Here is a 23792-nt window from a genome sequence, read left to right as displayed (position 1 = left end):
GGGGAGACCTCCTGGGCTGGGGGAGGGGGCAGCAGCCACTTGCAGAGGCATGCTGCTTTCCCTGGGCAGAGCTAGGAGGAGCTGGGCCCTGGGATTTGGGGCACCAGGGTAGACAGCACTGCCTGATGCATATGTCCAGGTTCCCCCAGAGTCGTTCTGTGAGCTGTGGATCCGGGATACCAAGTATGTGCAGCAGCCCTGCGTGGCACTGACCGTATACGTGGCTATGTGCCATAAGTTCCACGTGTGCATTGAGTGGCGGCGCTCTGACTACTGCCGTGAGTTGGGGGACAAGGAATCTCTGTCATTGGGACTGTTGTTCCCATTTTGTTAAGAGTATAAAGAGGCTTCCAGACACAAGTTCAAGTCTATGCTCTTTCAAGCTTAGCTGTTCCTTCATTTGTGGATTTTATTAATCAATAAACTTATAATTACCTTATACAATCTATATTTTATATTAATCAATAAACATTATTTTAGTTATTATTTATGGTCATGAATGAATAAGAAGCAATTGTTTGTTTTAATTTATTATTTAATTTATTTAGTTTCCCTTCTGTAAAATGGGGATGATAATTATAGCTCCCTCCTAGAGTCCTCTTGAGGATGATAGCAGTTAACGTGGGCAGTGTGCCCTACAGATGCCCATCACGTGGTCACCAGCCTGCACATATTAGTTCCCTTGGCCTAATTTTTTATTTTGGTCTCTTCCCCCTTTGTTGAGGTTAGAAATAAGATGCACCCCCTCCTCACCTCCACTTGATAAGTGAGTAGGCAGGCCTGGCCTGGGCTAGAGCAGTTTGATTTCTAAGCATGAGCACATACAAAAAGGTTGGGGACAGCTCATACCTGTAAGTGTTGGGGAAGACCATACCTATAATACGACAAATTAAAAGGAAAAGACAAAAAAAAATCATACTGTAGTGTTTTGCAGACCTCAGATCCTAACGCAAGGGTATGAAGTCAACTTGGGGGTCAGCTAGCATTTTAAAAAATGTAGTCAAATAGAATAGAAAATACTAGTGTTGCATATGGGAAGATGAAGTATTATTTTACAAAAAAGATTTTTAGTTTCAATACATCAGCCATTCTCAATCCCAGATGCCTTTTTTAATCACACAAGGAACTTGTGAAAATATTAAGGCTTGGGCCCCTAGCCGAAGGTTCAGCTGGTCTGGGACAGGTACCAGCAATGGTATTTTCAAAGTTGCCACAGGATTCCTTTGCAGTCAGGCTTGAGGACCACTGTTCTACACACTTGTGTGGACTGCATCATGATGTAAAAATCTGTTTTTTACAGTCAAACATTGAAAACACTCATCTAGAGCCAGGGGTTGGCAAACTTTTTCTTAAAAGGGAAGGTAGCAAATATTTGAGCTTTTGTGAGCTGTACGGTCTCTATTAATTACAAGGACTCAACTCTATCTTTGTAATACAAAAAGAGCCACAGATGACATATGAAAGAACCATATAAGAAATGTCATCTCTATATTCCAAGAGAACTTCATTTGCAAAGCAGACACGGGCAGGATTTGGGCTGTGGGCTGTACTTTGCTGACTCCTGATGGAGAGGAAGGAGGTCCCACAATAAGCCCCTTGACTTAGGTACTCTCAGTGCTGAGTCCCCTCCTCACCACTTCCTGTTCTTTGGCTGCCGTGGGGAGTCCTGCTGGGGTCTGAACTGGTCCTGGTGCCCTCTGTGCCCCTGCAGCCTTCCTGTGCTCCAGTGACTCTACCTACCAAGCTTGTGTGGCCGCCTGTGAGCCCCCCAAGTCATGCCAGGATGGGATGCTGGGTCCATTGGACCCTGAGCAGTGCCAGGTACTGGGTGAGGGCTGTGTCTGTTCCGAGGGCACCATGCTGCATCGGCGCCACTCTGCGCTCTGCATCCCTGAGGACAAGTGCGGTAGGTTCCTTCCCTTCCCAGTAGGCCCTCCCCAGCTGGCCTCCTCCTCTCCATAGCTGGGGACCCTCTATGTCCTTTCAGTTTTGCTCTAAAGTAGTCAGTATGGCAGGGAGGGTCTAGCCTGGGACAGTCTGGGTCTGCTCCCTTCCTCAGTCCCCTGTGCCCCAACATGCCTCCGCTGCAGCCTGTACTGACAGCATGGGGGTGCCACGGGCCCTGGGGGAGACCTGGAACAGCTCCCTCAGTGGCTGCTGCCAGCACCAGTGCCAAGCCCCAGACACCATCGTCCCAGTGGACTTGGAATGTCCTGGCCCCCGGCCTGAAAGCTGTCCACGCTTTGGGGAAGAGGTCCTGCTCCTGCCCACTGAGGACCCCTGCTGCCTGGGGACTGTCTGTGGTGAGTCCCACCCTGCACTTCACTGACCCTCAACTGTAAGAGAGTTAAATGATCTCAGCCCAGTTTGCCAAACCTGATGGATAAGGCCTGAGAAAACGGAAGTGTCTCATGAGGGGTGAGTTGGGAGGAGTAGAGAACCCGGCCTGGAGGCAGGAGCTGAGGCTGAGTGAGTATGAGTTGGTGTTTCATTTAAAGATGTTGGCCCTGGGGCCAGGCACCTGGTGAGCTCTTCTTCCACCACCCTGTAGCCTTGTGACTTCCAGCAAACATAGAACATGCTGTGCCTCAGTTTATTCTTGTATAACATGAGAGTTAATAGTACCCACTTTGGGGTGACTGCAAAAATTAATTATTGTATTAATATTGGTTTGAACAGCATTTGGTACATGGCACATCTCCGTGAATGTTTACTGTTCTTTTGTTCCAGTCCTGGGCCCTTGTGTGACACTCAGGGGCCCCTCCCAGGAGTGTGGGTCCTGGGGACTTGGTGTAAGAAGGTTAGGTGTCCAGGGTTTGTCAGTGCTGGAATGCAGCAGGGATGTCCCAGCCTCCAAGTGACAGGTCCTGTGCTTTTCCCCGCCGGCCAGTGTGTAACCAGACTTTGTGTGAAGGACTGGCTCCCACCTGCCGTCCAGGCCACCGGCTTGTCACCCATTTCCAGGAAGATTCCTGCTGCCCTAGCTACAGCTGTGGTGAGAGATTGGGGGTGGGGAGAACGGGATCTTCCTGAGGGGAGTCAGGGGAGGACTCTGGGGACAGGGTCCTGGCTTGAGATTAGGGCAGAGCTGGGGTGGGGTCCCAGGTGTGGACAGACAGGTTCTGCTCTCAGCACCTACATTCTTTCCCCAGAGTGTGACCCCGATCTGTGTGAGGCAGAGCCAGTCCCCGATTGCCGTCAGGACCAGACCTTGATGGCAGGCCGCCTGGGAGACTCATGCTGTACCTCCTACTTCTGCGGTGAGTAGACGTGCCCTCAGACGTCAGCCCTTCCTCGCCTCTGCTGTCATGGTGGCTGGAGGAAGAGTGGGGGTCTTCCTGTGGCAGGGGCATGAGGAGAAAGCTGAAGTCACTGTCCAGACAGTAGTATGGGACAAAGATAAAATAGTCCCTGTTTCACACGTAGGTGACTGAGCATGAAGAAGCTGGAGCTGTTTCGGGGTCAGACTTTGGGTAAACACAGGGAGAAGATCCAGATTCTGACCTCAGGACCAGTTCCATAAGACCCCAAAATGCTGCTTTTGGTTTAGCTCCTGCCACGCCTGGCTGTTGAGGTGTCCCTCTTCCACTCCAGCTAGCTGCAGAGCACCAAGCCTCCATGAGGCGGGCTTGTGTGATAGCAGTGACCCCTCTTCTCCCTCAGCCTGTGGCGATTGCCCAGATCCCATCCCTGAGTGTCAGGAAGGGGAAGCACTCACTGTGCACAGGAACACCACGGAGCTCTGCTGCCCTCTGTATGAGTGTGGTGAGTCCTGGCTGGATGCCTGGCAGCCATGTGGGAAGGGACTCCAAGAACTTTCTGTGCCTCCGTGAGCAGCACCAGGGCCTCCTGAAGGAACACTATAGGGAGACATTGGGAGCCAGATGTCCTCTAGACTCCAGCCCCAGAGGGTGTCAAAGGACTTTGTGGGGACCTAACGGGAGTTGGGGGGTACCCCCTCCTTGGCCAGTGTTGCATCCTGAGGATTCACAGTCCAAGGTGTCTGTGACTGATGTGTTAATGCCCCTCCCCACCCTGCAGTGTGTGAGAGCTTCCGCTGCCCCCAAGTGCAATGTGGCATGGGCACTGCTCTGGTGGAGGTGTGGAGCCCAGACCGCTGCTGCCCCTACAAGTCCTGTGGTAAGTTCCAGGCCAGGAACACCCTGCCCAAAGTGGAGATTGAGGGCCCCTGCTGAGGGATGGATGAAGCCTTTATCGCAGCTGCCTGAGAGCATATATCCTATATTAAAATTTACCTCCGCTTCTTTTGTGAGGCAGGTGGGAGTATCAATGATGAGCAATGAAAATGAGTGAACTTTATGTAACAATATTGTTTTAAGAGTCGAGAAAGTATATTTTGCCTATGGCTGTCTTACTTGTCTTTTCCAGGCCCCACTAGAATACAAACTTCATAAAGGCAGAATTTTAGTCTATTTTATTCACTGCTTTGTCCTCAGAGCACAGAAAAACCCCAGGCATATAGCGGGTATTTAAAATGTCTTATCATGTGACCGAGGGACCTGGCGAGTGTTTCCCTGCTGCCCTGACCTACAACTCTGGTCCTCGATACCAGAGTTAGTATGTCTCCTTAATGCGTTAGCATGTCTCCTTAATGCGTTAGCAGTTCTGCATGGCTCAGACCTGCCCTCAGGTAAAGACCGGGGATGGCAAAGTTAAGCCGGCTTGAAGACGCAGAGTCAGAAGTGTTCACTCTCAGGGAGGCCCCACCTACAGGGAGAGGGATGAACCCCAGGTGTCAAAAGGAAACCTGTGAGTGGCCTATCTGCCTAGTTATCCTCACTCCATACCTGGTGAGGAGCTTGGCACTCAGGACCTGTCACTGCCCACCTGCCCAACCAGGGCAGTGGTAGTCCCCATGCAGGGAGAGAGGAAGGCACAGATTGTAGCCTCTTCCCCTCACTCCATAGCCCTAGGCTGTGCTGGAGCTGAAACTATATCATTGCCGGGCAGGGGGTGGGGCTGCACCTGCAGTGAGTGGTCTGGGAGCCCCAGGGATGTCTACCTGGGCATCTCTGGTGAGGTGGGTCCTGACCTTTCCTGTTTTTCAGAGTGTGACTGTGACACAATACCGGTGCCCCAGTGCCATCTGGTATGGAGACCTTGCCCCTCCCCACCCTCCTTGGTCTGCTGGTCCTTCTTTTCCTCTTTCCTCTCCCCTGGAGACCCTACTTCTCCAGTACAAAGAGTCCTGGGATGCAAGTCAGTGGTCTTGTCCCAGGCTCTGCCACTGGCTTTGAGGGTATGGTGCCCTCCTTTGTAAAGGGGGCATGATCATGCCTCAGAGTTGTGGTGATGATAAAATTATGTTGGTGATGCTGATGGTGGCGGTGATGATGGTAATGATGTCAGGATGATACAGATGTGGGGATGGTGAAGATGATGAAGGCAGGGATGATGATGAAGATGGCGATGGTGAGAGTGCTGATGAAAATCATGGTGGTGGCTAACACCTGCTGAAAGCTACCGTAGGCCTGGAACTTTCCCAGGCCTTGATGTGTATTGTCATACTGATTTCCACAACAAACCCAAGAGGTTGACGCTGTGATCATCTGTTATACAAACAAAGAGGCCAATGTTAAAGTCCCTAAGCTAGTACATCACAGAGCCAGGATTGGAATCAGGAATTGATGCCAGAGCCACATCCTTAGCCACCAGACTGCCCTGCCATAGAGGGGAGTGAAAATACTGTAAAGTGACATTTAGGTCCTTCTCTGGATCACATGTACCCTTGCCCCATGCTAGCACACATTTCCTTCTATTTTGATTCCCATCCATTTCTCTTCTTCCTGAAACTGATGAAGAAAGATAGGAGGTAGCATGAGCCAAGAAGGATGCTGGACAAGCAGCAGAGGAACAGTCCCTCCATGGAGGAGGGAGGCCGCTGGGAATGCTCCTCAGAGGGAGGCTGGGGAGTGGGGAGAGTGAGTGAGCTTCCAGCCTGCCAAGGGTCCCCAGGCCTGCCAGCCCCAGCCTGCCCAAGGCAGGGAGGCAACTGACACAGAGAGGGCCCTGGCGGCAGACTGCTGCTAAGGGTGGGACAGGGCCTGCGCCCAGGCGGCTGACTGCCTCTGCCCCATCCAGTGGGAGAAGTCGCAGCTCGATGAGGAGTTCATGCACAGTGTGGAGAACGTGTGCGGCTGCGCCAAGTACGAGTGCGGTGAGCAGGGAAGGGGTCTGTGGGGAGAGCCTGGGCGGGCCAGCCGGGCGGGGTCCATGTGGGTGACTGGGCTCTCGACGACTCACCACCCTGCCTGCCCTCCCAGTGAAGGCCCCCGTGTGCCTGAGCCGTGAGCTGGGGGTGATGCAGCCCGGTCAGACAGTGGTGGAGCTCTCGGCAGATGGCGTGTGCCACACCTCCCGCTGCACGGACCTGATCGATCCCCTCACCAGCTTCTATCAGATCAACACCACTTCCGTGCTGTGTGATGTCCACTGCGAGGCGGTAGGGGGCAGCACGGGTGCAAGGGGGTCAGCAGGCTGGCCTGGTAGATACTAGGCTCTCCAGAAATCAGGGGGAGCCTTGAGTTTTTGCCCCCAGCCTCCAAACAAGTCTAGAGAGTGGGTATCAGAGGGGTCTTCAGAGACCTCTGTAGAAAGGGCAGGATCAGAGAGGGGCCAGGAGGGGACCATCAACAGCAAAGGGACATATTTAAGGCCTGGAAAAGGTGGGTGTTTGACATTTATCCTTTTGGTTTGTTTGTGCTGTTACTATTTGCTGAGCCCTCTACATGCCCGGTACTTTCAACAGTGAATACTTACTAGTGGCTTCTATTAAGGGTTAAGTAAATATTATTTGAATGAAAGGGGTTAGAATTATTCCCATTTTTCAGATGAGAAAAGTAAGGCTTAGAGAGGTTTAACCAGTTGTCCAAAGTCTCACAGGAACTGGGACTTAAATTGAGGTCTGCCTAGAACTGGCACTTCATTGCCTCTGGGAACATGGAAATGCTCTGACATCCTGGTCTAGGCATGGGCAGTAAGGGGGCTTGGGGTAGAAAGCAGGATGAACTGCCTGTCTGCCTGAGAGAGGAAGAGGCTGGGCGCTCCCCTTCCTGAGCACCTACAGGGGGCCCCTCTGGGGCTCTGATCTCACTTCGAGGCAAATACACAGTAGAGGGCTGAAGCTGGAGGTGGATGGGGACCTGGCTGACACCATCCCATCCCACCCTGGCCTGCAGAACCAGGAGTATGAGCATCCCCGAGACCTGGCTGCCTGCTGCGGCTCCTGCAGGAATGTGTCCTGCCTCTTCACCTTCCCCAATGGCACCACCTCCCTCTTCTTGGTAAGCAGCTCCTGAGCCCACCTGGGAAGGTGTCCCAGAAGGGGACACTAGGACCAGCACCTTCTTTGGCTCCAAGGCCAGGGCTCAGTACAGACAGGGTCCTGGGTAGTGCCAAATCTTGGACTGTACTGTCCTCAGGCCTGTGCCGTCTATCAGACCACAAGCCCCCACTGGTCACCTCTGTGCCCTCCAGCCAGGGGTATCCTGGATCGCAGACTGCACCCGTCACCACTGTGGCAGCACTCCCCTCGGTGCCGTGCTTGTCCGCTCGCCCATCAGCTGCCCCCCACTCAATGAGACCGAGTGTGCCAAGGTCAGTCCACCTCCTCCCACAGCATGGCCTCAGACCAAGCATAGGCTGCCCCATGTGCAGGAGTGTGGGGCCAGGGGTTCCCTAGAGCCTGTGCTTGCACAGCCACCCCAAGCCCACTTCTCCCCATGCATTTTTTTGCTCTGACCACTTCACATCCTGCATCCTGACAACTGCATGACCACATACCAGTGCATGCAAACATGTCACATGTTCCAGGTGTACTCATAGACACATCACAAGCAGTTGGTCACTCACTATGCATGGTTCAGTCCTGTGATGAGCTGACAGGTGTCCAGTCCTGGAACAGACAGGGGTCATCATGGGCACTTCTCATGGAAAAGGATTCTTGGAATGTTTGGAGCTATTGTTGAATTATTAAAGTGCCTGAGATTAACACTGGACATTTGAAGATTCTGACTCTTCCCTAGAGAACCAATACATAAAAACACACACACAGAGACACACACACAGTCACACTCTCATACACACACTTATACATGCAACACCACACACCATACACACATACTTGCATATTCACTCACAAAATCATAGTGTGTGTATACTGAGACTCACATTCACTCATACACATGCACAGGTGCACCCACACACACTTATTTACAAAGAGCTGTCCCATCCATTGTTTTGTCCATCTCACAATAGAAGAGGAGGGCTATAAGGGATAGTTTTCTCCATTTTAGAGATGGGAAAACTAGGTCTAGAGGAGAGAGATGACTTACCAAGGGCTGAGATAGAGTCCAGGTCACTAACCCAAGGGGGTCAGCCGTGCAACCTCCCTCCCTGACCCTCTATGCAAAGAAGCACTAATGGTGGGATGTTCCCAGATCCTCCTCTTACCCAGCACAGAGTCCGTAGAGGAGTGTGAGGGGAGCTGTCTCAGGAAAGAAGGGAGACTCTGCACCATTTTTACCCAAGCTGTAGTCTCAATGGGAGCCACAGGTAGCTTAGTGCTGGTTGTCCAGTCAGCCAGGTTAGCCCCTCTTGCTCTCCCCTGGTCTGCCAAGGTCTTGCCCTGGGGCTTCATGGGAAGAAATGTCAAGACTTTGACTCTTTTTGTCTATTTCTGGGAACTTGGCTTCTGTCCTGGAATAGGGTTCTCCCCACTCCCTCCCCTTTCTCTCCCTCTAGGTTGGGGGCTCCGTGGTACCTTCCTTGGAAGGATGCTGTAGGACATGTGAGTGAGCACGGTGGAAGCCAGGGATGAGGGGTGCTGGTGTCATATCAAGGGTCGGAGGGCCTGGCTTGGCACCTATGATGGTAACTCTTTGGAGCTGGGAGAAGGGACATCCCTTGATGTGAAGCTTGTGCACAAGTGCACGCACCACTGGCAAAAAAGTACAGGTGACTAGAGGCCGTGCTCATGTCCTTTTCCCAATACAAGGCCTTTTCTTCTTGTTGGAGACAGGGGATATTGAGACATTGAAGCCAGGAGATCAGTAGCTCACTAGTCACTCTGCCTCTTCCTGCCTCTGCCAAGACCCCTGGTGCAGATGGCCCCACATGGATTCTCCTTTGTGGTCAGGAGTCTTGATCTTGGAGGTGCCTCCTGAGTGGAATTCAGGCCTCCAGGATCCCTGACTGAGTCAGAATGACACTCTGTCCATCTGTCCTTATCCCTGGCTCCTGGGGCCCTGAACATCCAGAGCCTATAGTCCCAACCTCACTAGCATGAACAGAGCAGTCAGCCTCAGGACCTTTGCCCATGTGCCTGTCCTTCTAGGGCACTCAAACCCTGTCCCCAAAGGGCTGTAAAAATCGGGCCCTTTTATGTTCATACCACATACTACAAGGACACTGGGCTCAGAGCCTCATTGTCAGATCCCTAACCCATACCTCATGCTCCCTGAATGTCCCATGTTCCCCCATGTGACCTGCAACCCATGTCCCTCTCCCCAGGTTCCCTGGGGACTCTGTTTCCCGTGGTCCCCGTTAGCCCCGCCTCTTCTCCACGGGTTAGTGCCCACTGCCACCCAGGTACTTCTCTTGGAAGCCCATAGGACTGTACACAGGCAGTCACATTGCTATTTACAGCAGTGTCCCTTCTGCTAGGTGGCCCCAAGCTCTGGGGACGAGGGAGGGGGAGGCCCCTGCTCCTTGCCCACAGTGCATGCTGGGTAGTGAGCTGCATCCCCTGCTTGCATGGGAATGCTTGAGCAGCACCCACTCACCTGATGCCCACCAGTGCCCAATGCTGCCACGCTTTGCTCCTGCTGGTCATTCAGCCAGTCTCTCTCCAGTACCCAGAGGGCTATGACCAGGACAGTCCTTGGTTCTCCTGTTTCCCTGTGGTGAAGCCCAGAGGCCAGGAGAAGGGATTCCAGCCTAATTCTGGTGGGCTTCCTAGGCATTTACAGAGTGAGTCCATGCATTTGACTGATAATTGTCAAACACTGGTTCCGTGCCAGGCACTGTTCTAGGCACCATATAAACAAGACCTTGTGGAGCTGACATTTTAGTGGGAAAGAAAGAACAACTGAATAGATCACAAAACAGAGGCATGGAGTTGTGTAGAACCTGAAGTTTATGCAATTTTGGGCTCTTCATTAAGGAAAAGAACATAAAATGATAGGTATATATTGAGGTGTGAAAGCAAATATTTTTTTTGGGGGGGGGGGGGGGGGGGAAGGGGCCCAGGCAAGGGGAAGCTCTTAAACTTATGCTTCAATAGTGTAATAACAAATGTGTCTCTGATAAGACCGTGATTGTGCCCTGGAGATAAGCAAGATAAGGGAAGGATTAGGAAGGCAGGACTGGGTGGAGGGAGGGAGGGAGTTGCAATTCCAAGGAGGATCAGGAAAGGCCTTCAATGAGGGGGTGTTGGAGCAATTTGCTGAGAGAGGTGAGGGTGAGAATAAGTCACATGACAGGTTGCGAGAGGCCTGGTCCAAGCAGAAGAAACCCACACTCAAAAAATGTCCATCCTTGTAACAGCTCTGTGAGGTGGGCAAATCCCTGGCCCCGTTTGATAGATATGGAAACCCATGGAAGCTGCCAGGTGAAGCATTCTGCTAGGGACTGGATGGTAATGAATGGGGTTTCCATTCATTCAGGGAGTCGAAAGAGGACTAGAAGCCCTTTCAGAGTAGGAAAATTAAAACTCAGAAAGGGCTGAAGATACACCCAGGGTTGCTCCCTCTGCTACCTTTGCCTTCCCTCACTCCACTTCCTTCCAGGGCATTGAGTTAGAACATGGAGAGGGGCACTAATGCATGGGCACTAACCTGGAAGTGAGGTTCTCCAGCATGACACTAACTGCCCCAGGCTGGCCCATCCTGTTGCCTCCAGGTGCCCATCTGGGCCACAGCTGCCTCTCCCATCTTGTTCCTGCAGGTAAGGAGGATGGACGCTCCTGCAAGAAGGTGACCATCCGCATGACCATCCGCAAGAATGACTGCAGGAGCAACACCCCTGTGCGTGATGCCGGCATGGTGGTGGGGATGGGGGCAGGCGAAGATGGGAATGGAGGGCATTCTGGAAGCAGATACTCCTCGGGCTGCCTCACTGTCCTCTCTGTCTCCAGGTCAACCTAGTGTCCTGCGATGGGAGGTGCCCTTCTGCCAGCATCTACAACCACAACATCAATACCTACGCTCGCTTCTGCAAGTGCTGCCGCGAGGTGGGGCTGCAGCGGCGCTCCGTGCAGCTCTTCTGTGCCGCCAACGCCACCTGGGTCCCCTACACAGTGCAGGAGCCCACTGATTGTGCCTGCCAGTGGTCCTGAAGCTTGGGGACTGGGCTGACTGGGCCAACTGTGCCAACCCCAATATTCTGCTTCCAGTTGGCACAAGGAGGTTTAGAGGGAAGGGGGTAAAGGTGGTGGAGAGCTGGCATGTGCTGAACACAGACTGGTGGGCAGAGGCCCCAAGAGGGATCGGAATAGGCCATACCTGTCCATCCTAGCTCCCTTTCTGCTCACTCTCTCCGCACATGGGAAAGTGCCTCAGCTCCAGGTTCTGGGAATTCAACTCTGTCCCTGGCTTGAGGTCAAGAACTGACTGAAGATACAGGGGCATCCCCTGTACATTTGTGACTCATGGTTCTTTGGTGGAGGGAGTTAAAACTTTCCTGAGAAGCTGGGACCAGAGCAGACCCCAGATCATGCATAAAGTCAGGATATGGAGGCCTGTTCTTTCTAGACCCTTTTAACTGCAGGAGAAATACAGACTCAGTAAAAGAAAAGAGGCCTGTGTAGAGCTGCCCAGGACTCTAGAACAGTAAAGGAGTTGGACTTGAAGGACCAGTTCTTTCACAGAGATGGGTGAGGCCAGGCACAAAAATTGAGGAGTGGACTCAGTGACCTTCAAGTTCCCTTTTCCTGATCTGATATTCTTATCTAGGAAGAGTGAGAAAAGCAGGCCCAGGCCTGTACCTCTATACACATCCGCTTACCCACAAGCCAAGCATGCTGGCAGGTAAGCTGACTCTTGTGAGATGGTGGTAGGAGGGATAATTTCCTTAGCAGGGGGTACAGAGTATCTCAGCTCCATGCTGGTGGGCAGCTCACCCTCCTGAGGGGGACTTGGTTGTGTGATGAATGTTTTCAGTCTTCACGTGCAGCTCCTGGCTCAGTCATGTGCCTCTTCTCCAAGGACACAGCAAAGTTGGTCTGGAGGGGCCTGCCTGTGTGTTTTGCAGCTCAGTCATTCCAGGCTGTGCTTTGTGAACCTATTTAGTGGAAAAGTGTCTATTGGTAGAAAATGCAGCCCAGCATCTTTCAGAACCTTGTCCCTAAACCAGAGGGTCCTTAAAGGCAAGGCCAGAACTCCTGTTCACACCCCACTTTGCAGATCCTCTGCCTTCTGTGCCCCTTTATGCCACTGGATCCAAAGGACATGAACCTGACATTGTTCAGGTCCTGCACTGCCCTGAATGTCTGCAGATGTGTGGTTGTCCTGGTACCCTTGGGGTGAGGAGGCTGGCCAGGATGTGCCCAGCTTTCCCCACAGCCCCTTTGCTCCTGCACTGTGTTCTGTTTATGTATCAATAAATTCCAGGAAGACTTCAGGCCTCTGAGCATCTCTGAGGGTGCCAGGTTTGTTTTCAATATGGAGTCTCAGCTGTGAAGAGCAGACCCTATTTCAGGGCCTACGGGCCAGGCTGGCTTCTCCTGCCCGTCCTGTGCTCAGCGTGGTGCTCCCCTCAGAGAAGACCCTAGGTGGCTGTGTATTCACTGCAGGGATTGAACTGATTGGAGACTGGCTGTCAAAGGAAGGGGTGGAAAGATGGAAGAGGACATTGGGGGTTGACACCCAGTTGAGGGGACTGAGGAGCAATCCCAGCTCTGTGGGGCCAGGAGTGAATGCCTCTCACATAGGATGTGAATGAGGCAGACCCTGAGGGTAGGTTTCATGTTGACCTCTCCATGTTTTTTTATTTATTTCCCTGTTGTTCTCCCAAAGAGTTCAGTAAGCCACCCTGGTTACACTAGGGTTATGGAGAGTACAGTGATGACTTCTTAGTGAACCTTCAACTTTAAAGGACCACTGACACCCTAAGGAGCCAACAAGAAGCTGCTTTCCTAGGTTGTCCCATGTGGGAAGGAGGAGGAAGCTCCTAGGGCTGAGTCAGTGCTTAGGATGCAAGAGGTCCCTACGTTTCTCTCCTCATAGTCCGTTTGACTGCTGACATAGATCTTGGGGCTTTTCTTAATGAAAAAAGAGACTTACAGTCTCTTAAGTAGTATGCTTTTAAACTAGCAATGTATCAAAGAAGAAATAAGAATAAAAGTTAGGCAACATTTTGGTCTACTGATTATGAAATGATGATACATTAAACTTATGAGATTCAGTCACGACAGTACTTAAGGAACATGTGTGTCCTTAAACGCATACTGCGTGCTTCTTAATTTCTCATTATTACAGAGAGAGATGGGGTGGGACAGGGCTTCCAAACTTCTCCATCATAGATGATGATCAATGGTTCATGGTCAGTCCTTTCCTTAGCCACAATGCTCTCCCTAAATCACACATCAATCACTTGCAAAATTTTGAACCTTATGCTCGACAGAATATGACTTTAAACATACCTTTAAAGAGAACTGACTTAAAAATATACAGCAAGAGCCAGGTGCAGTGGTGCACACCTATAATTCTAGTGACTCAGGAGGCTGAGACAGGAATATCACGAGTTCAAGGTCAGCCTGAATAACTTAGAGAGACCCTGTCTTAAAAATTAAAAAATTCAAAAGGGCTGGGGATATAGCTCAGTGGTAAAGTGCTCCTGGGCTAAATCTCCAGTACCCACCACCAACTTTTATATTTGTGTGTGGGTGTGTGTATAAAGATATTCAGACTAAGTTTTGTTTTCTTAGCCTTTGCAGGAATCCCAGTGTTCCCAGCTGTTCATCCCTTACCTCACTGGCACTATCATCTGCTTATTTCCAGTATGACAAATTAGCTTTTGAATAGGGCCACTTGTACTCAGAGTCTGTGTAGATGGAGGCAGAGGGCATTGGATCAAGTGAGCCAGCCTTGGCCTAAGTGTCTTAAGCCTTGGCTTAAGTATCTTCTGCAGTCTCAGTTTTGGAGGGTGGCCCTGGGCTTTCAAATGTGCTTTCCACATTCAGTCTGTCACTGGTGACCCAGCTTTAGGAGCTGGCTCTCCTTGGCTCCAGTCAACAGCAGTAAGGACATTGAACCATAATCAGTGTGCCCAGTTGCCCTCCTAAAGGCCAGCAGTGTGTTGATGTGAGTGTTCATGAATAGAATTTAGAGATGTGGATTTAATCTTTTGACTACTTCTAAGGCAGCAGTGGTATACTAAAAAATGACCCTCCAAAAATGCCCATATCTGTTCCAGAACCTGTAAATATGGTGCCTGACATGGTAAAAGGGACTTTGCAAATGTGATTACATTAAGGATCTTGCAATGGGGAGAGTATCTTGGATTCTCCAGGTGGGCCCAGGTAAACACAGGGTCAGAATGAGAGAGAGGAGATATGAAGACAAAAGCAGAGATTGGAGTGATGCCCTTTGAAGGTAGAGGAAGCAGCTCTGCCAAGGACTTCAGGCAGCCTCTAGAAGCTGGAACTCAAGAAAGTGGATTCTCCTAAGAGTCTCCAGAAAGAACACAGACCTTCTGGCCCTTTGATTTGAGCACAGTGAAACTCATTTCAGATTTCTGACATAAAGAATTATGAGACAATAAAGTTGCTTTGCTTTAAGTCACTAAGTTTGTGGTAATTAGTGACAACAGCAATAGGAAACTCATAATAGCTTCTAAAGAAAGAATCATACAAAGAAGCATATGCCAGGATGCAAGCTGCATCTTTGTCCTAAGTTTTAAAAACTAGTGGTAACTTTAAATGCCTATCATAGGAAACAAATAACCTGATACAGTCCACTCTCTTATGTAGCCCTTTTGTGCATTGACATGTCAGGCTGTCTGGTATGCGCTAAAAGAAGAAAGGAAACTGTGGCTTGGTTCTCACAAAAATGTCCTACCTCCTTTATGCCCCAATATAGGACACACAGACAGATAGAAACACACACCCTTACATTGGCGTCATTCTCTTGAACGGTGTTTGCCACTGAGCAGGCCCTTCCTGGCTTAGGGCCAGCTAGTACAACAGCATCTGGAAGCAACCTCTGGTTCTGAGGATCCCAAGGGCTGTAACTATGCACAGGAGGATAGATAGACCAGAATAAACTCAAGGCTCTAGGGACATCCATGGCCTTTCTCCCATTCCTGTGGCCCACCCAACTCTCTGCCCATGACTTAAACCTTGGGACAACCAGAGGACACCCACACACAGGTAAGGAAACAGAAGACTAGGACCAGCCTGGCTACTCAGAGGATTGGTGGCCAAGCAGAATGGCTGCCCAGCCTTCAGTCCCCTGTGACGTATTTGCAAACACGAGGGGTTTTGAGCCGCAGAACCATCCCATTCTCCGTGGTGCAGGCTCAAGTTCCCGCCCTGATTTTCTGGGCTTAATCCTCTTCCTGTGGAAATCAATAAGGACATTGTGATGGAATGATTCACGTTCAAGGTCAGCCCGGAGCAAATTGGAGGCGACATGCTGATTTTACTGCCCTCACTGAGAGGGGAGCCAATCCTGCTCACAGACCCCTTAACCCTTTCCTCACCTCTGTTAGTACAAGCCCCAGGGCTACGTCCTAATGGTCTTCTCACCCATGTGTAGTCCACCTTTTAGATTTTTCCAAGGTTCAGACCACTCAAGGTTTCAAGGTCTTCGTGGTTTGGGGAAGGCAGGTGGCAAGTTCAGGAATAACTTCAAGTTGAAGGTCAAATGATACCTGCATAACTTCATTGGTCACATTCTGCTCCAAGAAATCTCTCTCCCCTCCACAGAACTTTCCCCTTCTAGTCCTCTTTTCTGAGTTCCAGGCTTTCCTTGGTTGTCCCACATGGAAAGGTAGAGGACATGGTGAACAAAATTCCTCTTCTTTTTTCTTTTTTCATGCATAGTAAGTTAGTTAGGTCTTTTCTGTGGATAACTTTATTTCTTCTCCCTGTTTAAAAAAATCCCAAAATAGGTGGTCTTGGGTAGCTGGAAACTTATGTCAGGAAAGATGAAGAGATCCTAGCTCCTGTGTCTGGAGGTGCTACCATCTTTAGCATGAGTCTCTCAGGGTGACTGTGCTCGTGTACATCAAGCTAGAGTCCAGGTGTTCTGGGAGCATGGGCTGGACGTGTGTGGGCCATGGGACTGAAGGTGGCTTGCTTTCTTTCACTCACATTCCTTGGCCTGACTCAAGTGTATGGCCACATCTAACTACAAGAGAGGCTAGGGATAAAGTTCAGTTGTGTGCCTAGTAAGAGGAGGAGATGGGTCTGGAGGACCACATCTTCTCCGTAAGGAAGTGGAAACAGTGATGAGGATGATGCTGAGAAGATGAAAGGACAGAGGAGAGATAGGGCATAAGGTCAAGGGAAGATTTATTTGATGCTCTGCAGAAGGCAGTGATTTGACCATGTGTCCTGGAAAGAGTCAAAGCAGAAAAGGCTTGCTGGCGAGAGAAATACAGGATCTCAGAGAGCCCACAAGCTAACATGAAGAAGGATCATGTTGGATCCAGGGACCCCTGGCTAAGTAGACTCTGTCCTAGGTCTTTATTCATTTGTATCTCTTAGGGTTGGGCATGCAGCTCAGAGGTAGAGCGCTTGCCTCACATGCAAGAGGCCCTAGGTTCAATTCCTAGCAACACACACACACACACACACACACACACACACACAAGCACACAATTTATGTCCCCATATATAACCCAGAGAAAAGTAAGTAGGAACATACATCTAAGCTTGAAAATGAGAGGCCAGACAGCAAGGAGTTAAAGGGTGCAAGGGTGGGCAGAGCTGGGGAGCCAGGTGCCCCCCAACATATTGTGATGGTGCCAGTTAATCCCCTACAGCAGGCAGGAGGCCTACACAGCTGTCTCTCCCAAGCTGGAATTGCACCCCCCTACTGCTCCCCGGCCCCTTGCCCAGAATTCCTGGCAGACCAGGGATTGGGTGGAGGTAGGTAGAAGTGGGCAAGCAGCATGGTAGGAAATTGGTCCTGAACCCTTGCAGAGTTCATTTTCTAAAGCTGTTACTCTCTAGGCTTGCTACTCAACCCTCACTTACCATGAAGCCCCCCACCTTCTCCCCAATTAGCCAAACCCAGCCCCACCCCTGCTCCTCCCTACACAGGGTGTCCATACCTGTTTCTTTACCTGGAATAATCTCCTTATTCTCCCTAGGTAGTCTAGCCTGCTTTTCAGACCAAATGCAAAACCCCAGCCCACAGGATCCCTCTCTCCAGCTTCTAATGGCTCCACTCCTAGCTCTAAATTCTGCTTATCTAGGGTTGCATGACAGCCTGCGTCCATGTTCTGCCCAGGGAAAGGGATGCTGACCTGGCTCCAGCAGTCGTGCATTTATTCACCCACACCTCTATTCACAACAGACGAGGAAGTTAAGTCTCACAGAGGCAAGCCACTTGCACAGCTGGGGAGTAGAGAGATTGGAACTTGTGCTCACATTCACACTCTCCTCCTCAACCAGGGAAGAGACCAAGAGGATTGCTGGATACCTGGTGACATGTATTCTAGGCCCCTTCTTCTGGGAAGCTGGAGTGGGGAGTGGAAAGAGAACTCCAGTCTCTCTTTCTCCAGTTAACAGCCTGAGCACATTGGCAACTTTCTAGCCTCAGTCCCCCGTGGTGAGGAGGAGCAACAGGTTCTACATCCTAGGGCTGGCCTGAGAGCCGAATGAGATCATGGATGGGAAAGGGGAGGACAACTGCAGTGATTGTGCCCATATGTGAGGCTGCCCAGTTGAGCCTCACTGAACCCAAGGCAAGCAGAAAGCAGGAGTAGAGAGCTCAACCTGGCCCCAGCCTGCCCTTTACCCAGCAAGCTCAGTACTCACCCCTAAACTTTTACCTTTGCTGTGCCCCAGCCAGCTGTGACATCCCACCTCTGTCCACCTGAATTAACTTGCTGGGTAGAGATAGAGCTAAATTTGGGCTAAAAAGGGAGCAGGAAGTAGTGGAAGAGTCTGGATTGTGAGGTCAGGTTGTGGCTCAGGTCACCTACGTGATTTATTCTCTCTAAGTTTCAGTTTCCTCAACTAAAATGGGAATGCAAACCAAGCAAAGTGAAGGTGAGAATGTTTATAAATAAAGCCCCTGGCCTATAATATGCATTTAATGAATGGAGCTATTGTTACTGCTACGAAATGAAAATTAAAGGTGGTCATCTTCAAGCTACACATTTTCAGGAGCAAAAAACTGATACCAGAGAGAGACAAGGACTTAACCAAGGTTCCACTGCAAAGTGAGTAATGGTGGAGGCAGCACCAGACCCAGTCCCAGGGCTCTTTCCACTGCCTCCACCAGGAAGTGTTCCCCAAGCTCCATCCCAGAGTGGGCCCAGATGTGTTGACTGCACTGCCTCAACTATCTGAGTTACCCACAGGCCTTCCAGGACTTCTGTCTTCTTCTGAAATGAGAAGCTCCCCAGGTAGGACCTGAATGCCTTGCTTCTGCCTGAGCATCTCTCAAAGTAACTATCACATGGAAGTCCTTGGCAAGGTGAGCAGGCCCAGCCAGGGTAACCAATTCCTCAAGAGGCTTTCTGGGACTTGGCTAAGCAGAGTGATATCAACTTCTGGGATGGAGGGGAGAGAGGAGAAAGAGAAGGAAGGGTTAAAGCCTCAGCAGCTGGGGCAGGCAGCCTGCAGACGGCCCAGCCCAGTGCTGGGAGGCCTGCACCATTCCATTCCTTTGCAGATCAGTTACACCCAGCTGTCTCCCTCCTTACTGCCAGTGCCCCTTGGATTAGGCGGGAAAGGCTCCCCGGCCTGCGGCCTGCACACGGCCCATGGGGAACAACGCCTGCAGCCCACGCCTCCACGACAGCTGCTGAGTGTCAGGCAAGAACATAGATCAGCATGATCCTGGCAGAGGTGCCCTAAGCCCAGACCCTGCCCCCACCATATGCAGGAGGGGCTGCCTGAGGAGAGAGGGGGTCTATAAGGGATTTGGGAGGTACAGGGTAGGGACTTCTCCCAAAAATATCTCCTCTGCTCATATGTCACTGTACTTCAAAATCTACCATTAGGCACTTTAAAACTTTGGGTCGCCCAAAGACTCCAATTAAAAACTATGTCCCACAAAGTAATTGGCACTCTGATGCCTTGTTGATATATTGGTAAATGTATAAAAATTTAATTTTAACTTGCTAAATACATATGAAGTCCCTCAGAAAATATTTATTCCTTTGTCTCAGTAGTTCCACTGAGGATTTTTAAGTCAAAGAAGAAATTACCTTAAGGAAATAGTTTGTAACATGAAAAAGTGGCTATAGATTCAAGAGTTGAAAAAAAAAAAAAAAACACCCTGAAGTCATGAATATTCTCAAAATGCAAAATCCAGATGAAATGACAAAAGAAAATTTAAAACTTGAAAATATTTATATCTGTACTGGAAAGCATGAAATGTCCCATCAATAGGCCAGAAATATGAAGTTTCCATACGCTATTAACAAATGGGAGGCAGTGTGGCATACAGGTTAGACAGATGGCTGGGCTCTGATCCTGGTGGCTTCCCTCACTAGTTCTGTGATGTTGACTAATTACTGAACCTCTCCAAGCTTTGGTTTCCTTAACTGTAAAATTGGAATAGTAGTTATAATAGTTGTGAGAATTACATGGGGATTAGGAGAGATCATGTGTGGGAAACATCCCTGTGACCCCACAATCAGAGTGTATGACCATAGAAACCAGCACCACTCATGAGTGAGTGGTTGTAGGATGTCTCTCTCAGCCACCTGCCAACATGGCTGCAAAGAACGCCCTCATTGTACCAGTTCTGATATCCTAGACTTTTGTTATACATATTATCACTTGTTATTTGAAAAGAATGGACAACCCCAAAATGGTGCCCAACTTGAAATGGAAAAGTATATTGTCCTCAATTAAATACCATCAGTACAAGAAACGGGAAGAACATGAACAGTGTTCTAATTGATTTTTCCAGCCTGATTCATGAGGCTATTATTACCATACAATAGGAAGCTTATGTGTAAAAACCAATCAGGGGGTTAAAAAAGAGGGTTTTAGAAATTAAAAACATACGTAATCTCTGCTTCCACCACAAAGAGTACCTGGTTCCTACCATACCCTGCAATTATCAACAACTAGAAATTTTGTCAAAATACCCTAAATACATTTTCAGACACTGGACAAAAGGCAATGCAGGGCTAGAATCCCAAAGACAAGGGAAACAAGTAAATCTTACTAGAAAGCTTCAACTTCTGCCCAGACCATTTTCTGGAATGAGGCCCAAGGAGGGGGATGTCCCAGCAGAGTATGGTGGCCTCAATGAGTTGAGGAGATGAAGATCAAACTCAGGAAGTCTGACAAATGCAGATGAGGGAGCTATATAGAGAAAGAGCTTCAGAAATTTGCATAGACTAAGGCTATTGATGAATACTAGGTATGCTTGTATGTAGAGTGAAAATGCAAAAGGCTGGGCAGAGAAATACTGGGTTTGTAAATTGAACAATTCCTGAAGTTTACACAGAGCCTAGGAGATATTCAAGTTTTTACCATCCAGAATGGAGAGACCTCATTGAACATCTAGGCCACTTAACTGAGCCTTTGGAAAGGTACCATCTTAGAAGTAAGATTCAACTAGTTTAGAATAAAGGCTACCCTAAACCTGTCCTAAACTTTGAAACAAGCCTCAAATCGACTATTACTGATGCACAATTAACTTGCCTATGGATATCATAAAGTGTAAATACCCTTCAAAAGAAAAAAACTTCACACATTCAACAGCATATTAATAATGTCCAAGGTTCAATAAGAAATCATTAGATATATGAAGAAGTTGAAAAATGTGACTCATATCAAGAAGAAAAATAGACAACAGAAATCGAGCTAGAAATAATAAAGATGATGGTACTAGTGGACAAGGACTTTAAATTAGCTATTATAAATATGCTCAAGAATATGGTGAAATACAAAAGCATAATGAGGAGAGAGAGAAAATATTTTAGAAAAGAAACAGAACTTCTAGAGAATGAAATATAACATTTTAGTAACAGAGGGAGCAGAAAGACATTTAGCAAATTTGAAGACATAACAAGAAAAATTATCCAAAATGAATTAAAGAGTGAAAAAAATTAACAGTCTCAGTGATCTGTGGAACATAAGAAGAGATCAATCTAAAATCCACATAAGAGAAGCTCCTAAATGACAGAAGGAAGAGGAAAAAGAAAGTGCCTTAAGAAAAAAAATGGCAGAATCCTGAATAAACAAAGGAGTTCTAAAACTCAACAACAAACAAAAGACAAACACACAATTTTTAAAGTAAGCCCAGGTCTTAAATAGACATTTCTCCAAAGAAGAAAAGATTGTGAGCACATGAATTTTCAACATCACTCATCATTAGAGAAATAGAAATCAAAACCCATTGGAGAGGTGATTATTTAAACCAAGATAATAAGAAATAATAAAGGAAGAAAAGAAAAAGAAAAAGAAAAAAGAAAAAAAGGAAGGAAGAAAACAAGTGTTAGATAAAATGTGTAGAGAATTTGGAACCCTTATATTCACAGAATGGGAGGAAATATTTGCCAATCATATGTCTGAAAAGGGATCTGTACCAATAATGTACAACTGATCCTTACAAATTAATAGTAAATACCAACAAAATAAGCCAGTTTTAAAATCAGGCAAAGAATCTGAATAGACATTTCTCCAAAGAACACATACGAATGCCCACCTAAGCAAATGAAAAAAGTATCACCATCATTGGTCATCAGAGAAATGTAAGTAACCACAATGATATATCACTTCATATTCACTAGAAAGGTTGTGATCAAAAGATAACAAATGCTGAAGAGAATGTGGAGAAATTGAAACCCTCATACATTAATGGTGGAATATCAGCTACTTTGGAAAATAGCCTGGCAGGTTCTCAAAATGTTAAACATTGGGTTAGCATATGACACAGCAAATACCACTCATAGTATATAACAAAAGTAATTGAAAATACACTCATTCCTCTATATCCTTGAAGGATGAGTTACATGGTGGAGGATTCCCTCCCATAGACACCAAAAGTTCAGATGTTCAACTCCCTTATGTAAAATGGCATAGTAATTAGTATTTGCATGTAACCTATGCACATCCTCCAGTGTACTTTAAACTATCTCTAGATTCTAATACCCAATATGATGTCAATGCTACATAAATAGTTGTTACACTGTATTATTTAAGGAATAATCACAAGCTAAAAAGTCTGCATCTATTCAGTACAGAGGCAATTTTTAAATGTTTTTGATCTGTGGTTGGTTGAATCCATGGATGCAGAACCCAAGGATATGAAGGGCCAACATATATGTTTACACAAAAACTCTATGCAAAATGTTCACGGCAGCATTATTTGTAATAGAAAAAAGCGGAAACAATCCCAATGTTCCTCATCTGATGAATAGATAAATATAATACCACACAATGGAATGTTATTCAATCATATAATCAATAAATCCTACAACATGGATGAACCTTGAAAACATCATGTGAGATGAAAGATGACAAAATCACCAAAGACCACATATTGGATGGTTTCACTTACATGAACTGTCCATAACAGGAAAATATACTGACACGGGACGATTTGAGGTTGCTTAGAGCTGGGGGGTGGGAAGTTGTTAGAGAAAACAGGGAGTGACTACTGATGTGTACTGGCCTTCTCTTGGAGTGACTAAAATGTTCAGTCATGTGGTGATGGTTGCACCACTCTGTGAACATAATAAATATAGAATGCTATTCTTTTAAAGGATGGATTATATAGTAGATGAATTATATCCAGCAAAACTTATGTATGGAATCATTGTCAGACTGGATAAGAAAAGCAAGAATCTATATATGGCTGCAAAAGACAGAATTTAGAAACCAATAATTTGAAATAAAAGAACAGAAGTTTTTATATTCTTCAAATGGTAACCATGGGAGAGTTGGAATGGCTATATTAACATAGACAAATAGACTTTAAAATAAGGAATATTTTCAGAGACAAAGAAGAATATTCCATAATGATAAAATGCTGAGTATATCAAGCAGGTACAGCATGCATATATGTAAAAGCATTTTAAATCACAGTCACCAAATATATGATGTAAACCTATGAAAGAAGAAAAAGACAACTCAAAATTATAGTTGGAAATGTTAATATTCTTCTCAGAAATTGATAGGGCAATTAGACAGAAAATTAGCAATGATGATATGGAGAACTTAAACAACACAGTCAACTTGTCTTAAATGACATATGTTAATCATTCTACTCAACAGCAACAAAATGAACAATTTTCAAATGTTTAAAAATTCTTGAGACTATTGAGTCTCAATAAATTTTTAAAGGAATATTATCACCCCCAAAATATTTCCCATTCACTAATTTAAAAAATTAACCAAAGAAAGAAATCCGGGAGGTCTCAAAATGTTAAAAAATTAACACATTTTTTGAAGAAGACTTTGGAAGATGGAAAGATCTCCAATGTCCTTGGATAGGCATAAGTAATATTATCAAAATGGCCATATTAACAAAAGCACTATACAAATTTAAAGCAATTCCTATTGAAATACCAATGACATTCTTCATAAAAATAGAAAAGGCAATCATAAAATTCATTTGGAAAAATAAGAG

General features: G+C 47.6%; 1 protein-coding gene across 1 annotated transcript in view; it reads left to right on the top strand.

The window, feature by feature from the left end:
• Nucleotides 1–11651, top strand: part of OTOG (otogelin) — an 84609-nt gene extending 72958 nt beyond the window's left edge. Inside the window, exons 42-56 of the mRNA XM_079103544.1 lie at nt 140–278; nt 1712–1906; nt 2091–2303; nt 2891–2995; nt 3153–3260; nt 3664–3765; nt 4042–4140; nt 5070–5110; nt 6103–6178; nt 6285–6463; nt 7200–7304; nt 7498–7617; nt 8764–8809; nt 10966–11045; nt 11156–11651. Of these exons, the coding sequence (XP_078959670.1) occupies nt 140–278; nt 1712–1906; nt 2091–2303; nt 2891–2995; nt 3153–3260; nt 3664–3765; nt 4042–4140; nt 5070–5110; nt 6103–6178; nt 6285–6463; nt 7200–7304; nt 7498–7617; nt 8764–8809; nt 10966–11045; nt 11156–11356 (1809 nt within the window). The 3' untranslated portion in view covers nt 11357–11651. The remainder of the gene's footprint in view (nt 1–139; nt 279–1711; nt 1907–2090; nt 2304–2890; nt 2996–3152; nt 3261–3663; nt 3766–4041; nt 4141–5069; nt 5111–6102; nt 6179–6284; nt 6464–7199; nt 7305–7497; nt 7618–8763; nt 8810–10965; nt 11046–11155) is intronic.
• The last annotated feature ends 12141 nt before the right edge of the window (nt 11652–23792 follow it).

Source organism: Sciurus vulgaris, assembly GCF_902686455.1.
Source record: "Sciurus vulgaris genome assembly, chromosome: 11".
Taxonomy (NCBI): domain Eukaryota; kingdom Metazoa; phylum Chordata; class Mammalia; order Rodentia; family Sciuridae; genus Sciurus; species Sciurus vulgaris.
The sequence above is the reverse complement of the archived record's forward strand: the minus strand, read 5'-3'. Positions and strand labels throughout refer to the sequence as shown.